This window comes from Alligator sinensis, unplaced genomic scaffold (genome assembly GCF_000455745.1).
Source record: "Alligator sinensis unplaced genomic scaffold, ASM45574v1 scaffold1045_1, whole genome shotgun sequence".
In the NCBI taxonomy this organism is placed as follows: Eukaryota; Metazoa; Chordata; order Crocodylia; family Alligatoridae; genus Alligator; species Alligator sinensis.
The window spans coordinates 68,855-79,829 of NW_005843147.1; the positions used below are offsets into that span (position 1 = coordinate 68,855).

Genomic DNA, 10,975 nt, shown 5'->3' on the forward strand with positions numbered 1-10,975 from the left:
CAGGAATGAAATCCTGGCAGTTACTGGTCAGAAGGGCCTGGCACCCTTTGTTTTGTAATTGTAGTGTCTCAGGATAGTGGTGTAGCTGAGACCGGATGCCCAAGCTGCAGCCATAGGCCTGGCCCCTTTTTGCTATTTCACAGCTATTGCATTTTAGCCTAACTGTGTGGCTGAACTAGGGTTGCCATATTTCCACTTCCAAAAAAACCTGACACCTATCAGGGGGCACTTCACACACAACCTGCAGCCCCTCACCCTGCTGTTGCCTCTCACTCCTGACCCTTGGTGCTACCAGTGCCCCTCACTCGCAACCCACAGCCCCCCACCACCCCCAGTGTCCCTCCCAACTTCAGTGAGCACAAGCACCAGCCCTGCCAGCCTGGCCACAGAGCTCCCCACTGCCCTCAAAGCCCCCCTTCACCCCTTTTCTCTGCTATAGAGGCAGGTGCCTCTCCCCCTACTCCCCCCACCCTGATGCAGCCCCAGTGCCCAGGCAGCTTCCCCCAGCACTGACAGGTACCCCCTTCACCTCCACATCTCCTCCAACCCTGGCCCTCCAAGCCTGCTTCCCATCAACTTACCTGCATCCAGCTGCCAAGGCCGCTCGCACTATGATGCCTAGCTGCATGCCAGCTCTGTGTGTGTGTGCATGCAGACACATGTGGTACCCCCTGCCTCTAATCACCCTCCCCCCCACTCCCATTGGCAGAACGGAGCAAAATCCCAGACATTTGTTCAGATTAAAATAAAACAAACAAAAACCACCCAAACGGAGATTAGAGGACCCAAAAAGAGGACATGTCTGGGAAAACCAAGCCATAGGGTAACCCTAAACTGAACCTGAGCCATAGATTTGGCTGGCAGATTTGGGCCAGGGTGGAGCCTGGCATGATTTGAGCCAGGGCTGGCACTCCTTGTTTTTGATCCAGGCCTTAGTGAGGTATAGACCTGGGTGGCTTTTGCTGTGCAATCCCGGCCCAGTGAGATAGGCCGAGGACTTCTTCTGTCCTATTTGTAGTTTGTCCTAACCAAGTACTGAGGTTGGGTGCTAGTTGTAGTTCAGGCCTAAGCCAAAATAGGCTTGACCTTTCCTCCAAGTATTTTGCAGCTTTCTAAACCACAAAAGTGGGATTGGGACTGGGAATTTTGGGATGTGGTATGCTGACTAAAGCCACAATTAACCCTTCACGGTCACCATGAGAAAGTAGAGGTCAGTGCTTTACCACTTCTCCAGGAGCAACAGAAACCCTTGCGATGCAGAAGGACCCATGCACTCAAGCATCTCCTAATGGTGCAGTGAACCCAAGGGAGCACCTCGTAGGGCTCTTTAGTGTGGACCTCCACCTCTAGCCCATTGCTGAAGGACACATATAAGAGTGCAAGCCCCTGGAACTATCCTCTGGGGAGCCCCAATCTCAGACTGCCTGGGTATGATTGAAGCCTACCCAAGAGGGTGTCACCTATAGTTTTTGCTTTGCAGTTAGTGTTTTAAAATTATATTTAGTGGTGGGGGGTTATGCTCTGTAATAAATTGGCGCTTTTTTTTCTATGTTGAAATGGAACCTCAGTAACTCAACCCACCAATTTATCCAGCAGACCTCCACTGCATTTTCTATAAGAATGGAAACTGCAGTAATGTTCACTGTTTACAAGGTAGTTTAATAAACTTTTCATGAAATAGGTAAACAAGAGGAGTTGGGACTACATACATCAAGGAAGCAACTGCTATCCAGCCATACAAGAGCAAAGTTCTAGAAATGCAAATCAAAATACTCCACTCTTACAGAGCACCCCAAGAGCTCCAGTTGCTAACTGTGTGAAATTTTGGCAGCCTTTTCATTTAATTTCAGATTCAGGTGTTTCAACACTTCAAAACACCGAATCCAAAGTTAAATGCAGAGCTCTGAACCAGCTCAGAAATGAAACAGGCCATCTGAAATGTTTCAGAAATTTTCTGAAACAATTCACATGTTTCTGAAACATTCTGGATGTTTCAGAGGCAGGCTTGCAGGGGAAGAGGGAGCGAGGGGGAGAGGGCTGCCCTCATATTGACACCTATAGCTGGCCAGTGACAATGATCTGTCCCAGAGGCTTCTTCCAACCCCAGTGCTGAGGAATTGAACTGGGAGATGGAGAATCAAACTGGGGGCATGTTCAGGTCCCTGAACATTTCCCCAGTTCCTGGTTTGGTTCCCCAGCTCCTGGCTCTTTCCCCCAGATCTCTGATCACTTCCCCCAGCTCTTCCCATGGGGTTGGGACTATTTCCACAGCCAGCAGTGGCAGCTTGCTGAAACCTTGATCAGATCCGGGGGAATGATCAGAGAGCTGGGAATCGAACTGGGAGCTCCTGCTGACTGCTGGAGCTGCCCCAGCTCCCAGGCAATGCACGGCACCCTGCCAAACTGTGCTGCACCCCCATGATGGGGCAGTTGCTGTGCAGGTGCCAGGCAGGGGGTGGTGATTCCCACTGCCCCCCCACCTTGCACTGCGCAGTGGGGCTCTGCCATGAGCCCTCAGAGGCCACAATCGCTACTACCAAAGCCGGTGAGTGCAGGGTTTTAAAAAAAAACAACTCTGTACTCACTGGCTGTGGAGCATGCAGATGACAGCAGGCTGCTGCTGCCTGCTGGGGTCAGTGCCAGTACCTGAGGTTGCCCAGTGCAGCCCATGCCGAGAAGAACCCAGTGCTGGCGCTGGCCCCAGCTGGCAGTGGCAGCCTGCTGTCATCCCACATGCAGATCCAGGGGCCTGTGTTCCCCAGGAGGGCTGCGGGGCTGTGCCAGACTCCTCCCAGGGGCAGCAGGCCCCTGGATCTGTGTGCAGGATCACAGCAGTCTGCCACTGCCGGCAAGTGATATGCATTTGCTTTGAACAGTTTGAGGTGCAGTTTCACAAACCCCCCTGCATCTATCTCCTTGAAACTTAGCAGACTTCATGCCCTCAGCCAGGGCTACCATCCCTGCAGTTTTAACCCCACTCTGCCTTCACACATACGCGTCATGAGTTTTGTTTTGAACAGTTCAAGGTGCAGTTTCCCAGAAACTTCCATAGATATCTCCTTGAAGCTTTGCAGGTTTCATGGACTCATAAGGGGCTACCATCTCTGCAAGCTTCATCCAAATCAGGCAAGAAATAACAAAGTTACAGGAAGTTTTGTGATTCCCCATTATAACCTACAGCTGAAACATCAAAACACCGTCAACATTCAGAAACAGTTTTGGCCTAAATGAAATGGGACAGTGATTCAAAACACCAAAATGAATCACTTTCCCTCTGAAATACCGAATCTGAAATTAAATGAAACACAGCTGTTTGGACAGCCCTATGAAACATTGAAACAAAACACTGTCCCTCTGAAATGCTGAATCCAAAACCTAAATGAAAAGCAGGCATTTTGCACAGCCCTACTTTTCATAAGCAATTGTTTATATAAAATCTACTCAGATACTCAGTGGTGTTCTATTTAACTAACCAGACACAGAATTTGGCTTTGTGTTTATAAAACTGTCTTTTTTTTTAAATTTATAACCAAATCCTTGCACATTATTTAGGGAACATATATTTTCTCCATCTATCAAGAGGAAAAAAGGAAGCAGACAACTCAAACTTGCCTAAGATGATTTTAAAAGATGCTATGACAATCTAAATAGCAGGAGGAATAAAGAACACATTGAGGGTATCATAATAGAAAGCTTCTAACTGTACTTACTGACACAGTGAAGGCTGCACTGTGTGGAATCATAGTTTGTACAAGGACAAACAACACAGCCACCTCCATGCACTTCATCTTCTCAGCAAACAGGTCTGAAGAAGAGGGACCAGGTAAGCCCTTTTTATGGTGTGCTCTGGGAATTTTACAACTGAAATTTCATGCTTAGGAACAGGAATTTACACAAGATTTATTGACCCTTCTAACATGTTTATAATGCCAGAATGGAGTCACGCAGTTGTCGTGACTGAACTACTACAGTGCAAACACCAACTTTTGTTACCTGAAGTAAAAACAATGCACTACTATACACATTTGTATCTCATAAATTATACCCGCTATCTAATCTCTGTTATGCGGGAGATTAGCCAAAAAAGATTAGATACCCAGTTTATAAGTAGATTAATTTCATTGTAAGAGTATAACAATTACAATAATACACCCCTGGAAGGGGAAAAATAGCTGATACTTTTTACTGGACTTGAATCAGTATTTTATTGTAAACTTTCCCAAGAGCTGCTTGGACCATGGCATCCACCTGCCCTTGCTTCTTAGACAGTGGGGAAAAACTAATTCAAGGTAAGCCACAAGGCATTTTTACCACATACACAGCCAGGGGTATTCTGTTGCTGGATTTGTAGCCTGGCACACCTAAACAAAGTGAGAAAGTTCTCGTTTTTTCCTTCCAAAGAGCTGAGTACCTCATCACACTAATCTGGGCTTTCAGAGTTCACCTCAATCAAAGGGGAGTCAGACCTGATTCTGCCCAATTTCCCAGTACAACACTCAAGCTATCACATCACACATCAGTTACTAACTAGTCTCTTCTCTGACACTCCTTTTGAAGCTGGCCTCCTGGGTAACCATGATGAAGAAGTCTGTGGACATAGATGGGAACAAGAGGAATGGAGTAAGGCAGGGGGTGTGTGGGCTTGGTAAGATGGCTGCTCACCTGTAAGATAAGAGGTTGTATATTCTAGCCAGGGTCATTGTTCCCAACAGGACAGAAGATTGCCTCTTGCACAGCTTTCCATCTATTGCTAGGAAGTGAGCAAGGTTTCAGAACGATCTGGGGAAGAGGGGATGGAACTCAGGCCCTCCAGCGCCCCTAGTGATTGCCCCTAACAGCTGAGCTGAGGGAAACAAGGCAGCTGCCTCTTTCCCATCCTAAATCTAACATCATCAGTCATGGGATCCGGACAGCCACTTTTACAGGCATCTGAGTCTGCTACATGTCCACATGTGCACACAGGTAGGGCTACAGCCACTACTGCAAATGCGCTGTCAGTGCAACTTTGTAGTTGCCCAGGCATACAGACCTACTACACAATACCCTCAGAGATTCAATATATCCAGCCACACAATACCCTTGAATGCATAATTCCCAAAAATGCCAAAACTTCTTGATTTAGACACATAGATGTCCAGGAAGGGAACAGAATGTAACCCTTCATTCCCCAGAGAAATCCAGCTCAACCTCCTTCCCAGAGCCTAATGCATAGTGTATTCAGCTTCAACCGAAAAGACATCTAATCTAGGCCCTTCTTAGGCTGAGGAGATTCAAGACCACTGTTCTAACTTCCCAAAGAGCCTATAAGTTGCTTAAGAACACAGGGGAAGCATTCAACTGCTGAAGATGGCCCAGTGAGGCTAGAAGGGGAGGCAAGAGAGAACCTGATTCAGAAACCTATGATGAAGCACTCTGCTTGAAGTGGAGATCCTAGGTTCCTCTCCCTATTCCCAAGCCTATTTTGTTTTTAAACTAATGGCTATCAAATATAAATGCAGAAACAGTCCTGGGAGCAGCAATGGGGTAGGATCTGCTGAGATGTTGTCTAGTCATCATCATTCTTATCCAGTAATAAGGAGATTCCTCTCACACTTGAACACTCAAGTCCTGATGTAAAACTGGTCCATAGACTTTAGCAGTCTTTGATTTTGCTTCTAATTAGCAGGGAACCTGGTTTTCTCTGATTTAAAAAAAAATTGCTAATTTTTGAGTTATAAAAAGTAAACCAAAAATCCACATTCTTCTGTGATCAAAATGAAACACCACTATATATATATATATATTTATTTCTATATATGAGTGGCATTTCATTTTAATCATGGAAAAATACATTCTTCACTTGATTCTTCCACTGTCTTCCTCTGTGATCATAAACAAGTTGCACGCTCCCCATCATTCTCACCCTCTCTGGCTAGGGACAGCAGTTACACACAAACTGATTTAAGTGATTGGAAACTGGTTTAAACCTGTAACAGAACAGAAGTTCAGTGCATATAGACCGGTTTCAAAATGGCTGAAATTGGTTTAAGATAAACCTGGTTGAATGTAGTATTAGACTTAACTGACTTGGCTCAAATAGGTTTATGAAACTTCTGTATCATAGTATCATAGTACTTAGGGTTAGAAGGAACCTAAACAGATTGTCAGGTCTGACCCTCTGCCCCAGGCAGGAACGGGTGCCGGGATCATATCATCCCAGCCAAATATCTGTGCAGCCTCTTCTTGAAGACCCCCAAGGTAGGAGAGAGTACCACCTCACTTGGGAGCCCATTCCAGAGCCTGGAAGCCCTAACTGTAATGTAATGTCTAATGTCCAGCCTGAACCTTTTCTCTAACAGTTTGTGGCCGTTACTCCTAGTAACCCCAGGTGGTGCCTGGGGGAAGAGAGCCTCCCCCAATTCCCGCTGGTCCCCCCTGGTGAGTTTGTAAATGGCCACCAGATCCTCTCTCAGCCTTCTCTTGTGGAGGCTGAATAGATTCAGGCCCTTTAGCTTCTCTTCGTAGGGCCTGCCCCGCTGCCCCTTGACCATGCGAGTGTCCCTCCTCTGGACCCTCTCAATGCTAGCCACATCCTTCTTGAAGTGTGGCACCCAGAACTGGACACAGTACTCAAATTGTGGCCTGACCAATGCCACATAGATGGGAAGGATCACCTCCCTGGACCTGCTTGTGATGCATCTGTAGATGCATGACAAGGTGCGGTTAGCCTTACTGACCGCCTCCTTGCATTGGTGACTCATGTTCATCCTGGAGTCAACGATGACTCCAAGATCCCTTTCTGCCACCATGTTCACAAGGGTGTTCCCCAGCCTATAGGTGTGTTGCTGGTTCCTTCTCCCTAGATGCAGCACCTTGCACCTGTCTGTGTTGAATTCCATCCTATTCTCATCTGCCCACCTCTGTAACCTGTCAAGATGTAGCTGGATTCTGTCCCTCCCCTCCAGCATTCCCACCTTGCCCCACAACTAGGTGTTGCTAGTGAATTTGGACAGCGTGCATTCCACACCCATGTCCAGGTTGCTGATAAAGATGTTGAACAGTACAGGATCCAGGACTGAGCCCTGGGGAACTCCACTGCCCACATCCCTCCAGGTTGAAAATGACCCATCCACTACCACTCTCTGGGTGCAACCATCTAGCCAATTTGCCACCCAGCTGACTGTGTAGGCATCAAAGCCACAGTCACCAACATTTTTTTAAAGAGAATGTGGTGGGAAACAGTGTCAAAGGCCTTCCTCAAGTCCAGGAAGATGACATCCACACCAACACACTCATCCAGGGACTTTGTGACCTGATCATAAAAATAAACCAGGTTAGTCAGCCAGGACCTGCCCTCAATGAGCCCATGTTGGTTGCCCCTGAGTATTACCTCATCTGCTGGGCCCTTGGAGATATGCTCCTTGATAATTTTCTCAAAGGTCTTCTCAGACCCCTTCCTGGTTCAAGTTAAATTACAGTCCCCCAGCATCCTAGCATGCTTTCCAGCCCTGGACTGGCCTGGGCTTGACTGTCTTCTCTAGAAGAGTAGAGTTGGGGGTGGGGGGGAGCAGGAATAACCCTAGGCTGGGGGCTGGGGCCAGGGTGGGCAGTTAAATCCACCTTCCCATGAGTAAAGAGCTGCTCTGCTGCTAAACTTACTGCTGGCTATGACTGTGGACTATGAATCCCAGCAGTACCTGGAAGCAGGAAGAGGAAGTGATGAGCAACCCTGGAGAGTCCTGCTTCTGTGATTTTGGACTGCAAATCCCAGAGACCTTAGGGGCAGAAAGAATAGGAAACAAACACACAGTCCATACTAGCTATGTTCCAGAGAGCCATGCTGTAGTGGCCCCTAGCTTCTGGCCTGAGCCACTGCAGGAATGTGGCTTCACTTCCTGAATCAAAGGTAAATGTGCGTCCAATTGTTTCTCAGTTTAATCTCCACAGCTTAGACTAACCTTCATAGAGTGAATTGATTCAACCTTGGGCTTGTTGACTTAGCCTCTGAGGTCTGGACTCCCAGCAGGTGGCTAAAGAGTAGCTGCAGGAGAGCTAGGTAGGCAAGTAATCAACCTCTGGTACTAAAGGGTAGGACCAAGCAACAGACCTAAAGGGCTTCAAGACTTCAGAAAGCAGCTTACCAAAGACCTTCTTAGCTGCAAGGCTGCCTGAATAGAAGAAGCTGACCACAGATCTGTAAGTCTGCTTACTAGGAGGCAAGCTATAGAGGTTGGCTAATGGAAACCCCCATACCTGACTTTGAGAAGCAGAGATCAGGTGACCAGAAGAGGGAAGTGACAGGGGATATATAAGACTTGTCCCAGGCCTGGAATAGTTCTGTCCTTGATTTTGAAGAAGGATGGAGCTCTGGTGAGCTCTCACAAAAGATGCATAGTTTAGGTTCCATAGTTGTTTTTCTTTGACTTTGTGTTTTCTCTGTGAGGCTTAGGAATGGCCTCAGGGGAGATTGGAGGCCACAGTGGATGCCTGAAGGCACTCCATGATGTGAGTTGCAAGCATAGTGTCAGGCAGGTAGAAGCCAGGTGGAGCCAGGAGCTCTGACAGCTAAAATATGGTTGGGGCCAGCTGCAAAAAGTAAAACCTGAGAAACATGGCCATGGATATGAAGCAGGCTGGAAGCTATGACTTGTGCCAGTAAGGCATGGAGTATTTTTAAATTAGTGAGTTTGGGACACTGAGGCAGGACTGGGGGTCCAATACAATGCAGTGTGACAGGGCAAGGGGTCCAGAAGGAACAGAGAGAGAGAGAGAGAGAGAGAGAGAAAGAAACTAAGGCTAGGGACAGAAGTTGCACATAAATCAGTTTAAGTGATCATAAAATAGTTTAAACATGTCACAGAACTTAATTTCAGTGCACACAAACCAGTTTCAAAATAGCCAAAATTGATTTACGATAAACCTGGTTGAATGTAGCATCATACTTAGCTGATTTGGGTCAACAAGTTAGGCTCCAGGAGAGGTGAGAGATGCGTGGGTGAAAGCCCACTGCACCCCTACTCCTTTGAAGCCCCCCAGAGACTCCCCAACAGCCACGGAGCCCCCCGCCAAACCCCAGCACAGCCGGAGGTAAGCGGGGCCGGTGGTGGGAGGGGGTTAACCATTAGAGAGTCGGAGGAAGTGGCTGAGTGGGAGCCGGGCCGGGTCTCACCCTGCCCAGGCCCCTACTTGGCCCAGCCCCCCAGGGAGAGAGAGAGGTAGGGGGAGGGTACTTACCAGTCCCTCTCCAGTGGGGCAAGGTCCCCCAAATCCCAGGCAGGGCCCCCTCTAGCCTCAGAGCAGTTTCATCGATGGCAGGCCCACTGTGCATGCGTATAGTTTAAAAGGGCCTGCCAACAGCAAAAAAGCCTCAGTTGGGCTCTAGAAGTGGTGAGAGATGCGCAGGGGAAAGCCTGCTGTGCTCCCACTCCCCCAAAGCCCCCCAGAGACACCCCGCCCAGAAGCTATGGAGTCCCCCGCTGACCCTCAGCACAGCTGGAGGTAAGCAGAGCCAGTGGTGGGAGGGGGTTAACCCTTAGAGAGTGGGAGGAGGCGGCTGAGTGGGAGCTGGGCCGGGGGGGACACTTGCCTGCATGTACACAAATGCCAGGAGCTTGGGGAATAAGCAGGAGGAACTCATCCTCCTGCTTAACGCAAATAATTATGACATCATAGGGATAGCGGAGACCTGGTGGGACTCCACCCATGACTGGACCATGGTTATAGATGGCTATATCTTGCACAGGAGAGATCGTGTAGATAAAAGGGGCGGGGGTGTAGCTCTCTATGTTCAGAAAAGCTATGCGTCCCTGCAAGCTGATGTTGGTGACCAGGATGGACAACTGGAGACCTTCTGAGTTAAAATTCATGGGGAACATGGCACAGGGGATACAATGGTGGGAGTCTACTACAGACCCCCACCCAAAGTCAAGAGCGGCTGTGGTCGCATGCTCCAGGACCATGGTTGTCATGGGTGACTTCAGTTACCCAGACATCTTGTGGGAGGATCACTCAGCAAAATCCGAGCAGTCACAAAGCTTCCTGTCATGCGTGGATGACCTCTACCTGACTCTAGAAGTCTACAGGCCAATGAGAGGTAAAGCACTGCTAGACCTGGTACTGGCTACTAGGGATGACCTAATTGGTAACCTAGTGATTGATGGGAAGCTGAGTGACAGCGATCATGAGCTGATCATCTTCACCATCCGCCGTAAAGCTGGCAAGTCAGTCAGCAACACTGAAGTCCTTGACTTCAAGAAAGCCAACTTTGACAAGCTCAGGAGGCTTGTCAGTGACGCCCTAAGGGACCATGACCACAGGGGGAGGGGAGTCCAGGAATAGATTTCATAGATTTCATAGACATCAGGGCTGGAAGGGACCTCGGAAGATCATCGAGTCCAGCCCCCCGCCCAAAGGGCAGGAAGTCAGCTGGGGTCATAGGATCCCAGCAAGATAAGCATCCAGTTTCATCTTGAAGGTGTTCAATGAAGGCGCTTCAACCACCTCCGGTGGCAGGCTGTTCCAGACCTTGGGGGCTCGGACAGTAAAGAAATTCTTCCTTATGTCCAGCCTGAAACGATCTTGAAGTAGTTTGTGACCATTCAACCTCGTCATCCCTTGGGGCGCTCTGGTGAACAAACGTTCCCCCAGATGCTGGTGGTCACCCCTGATAAACTTGTAGGTGGCCATCAGATCACCCCTGAGCCTGCGCTTTTTCAGGCTAAAGAGCCCCAGGGCTCTCAGCCTGTCATCGTAGGGTCTGCTTCCCTGACCTCTGATCATGCGCGTGGCTCTTCTCTGGACTCTCTCAAGCTTCTCCACATCCTTTTTGAATTGTGGAGCCCAAAACTGGACACAGTACTCCAGCTGCGGCCTCACTAAGGCCGAGTACAGGGGGAGAATGACGTCCCGGGATTTGCTTGAGAGACGTCCCGGGATTTGCTTGAGACGTCCCGGGATTTGCTTGAGATCATCGAGTCTGACCCCCTGCATAGGCAGG

The 10,975-nt window shown here is 48.7% G+C and overlaps 1 protein-coding gene across 1 annotated transcript in view; it reads right to left on the reverse strand.

Annotated features, from left to right (window-relative positions):
• LOC102383414 (olfactomedin-4-like) overlaps positions 1-7,671 on the reverse strand; it is a 26,012-nt gene extending 18,341 nt beyond the window's left edge. The window contains exons 1-2 of the mRNA XM_025194009.1: positions 7,639-7,671; positions 3,702-3,805 (exon numbers count right to left, since the gene is read on the reverse strand). Of these exons, the coding sequence (XP_025049794.1) occupies positions 3,702-3,788 (87 nt within the window). The 5' untranslated portion in view covers positions 3,789-3,805; positions 7,639-7,671. The remainder of the gene's footprint in view (positions 1-3,701; positions 3,806-7,638) is intronic.
• Between the last annotated feature and the right edge of the window lie 3,304 nt (positions 7,672-10,975).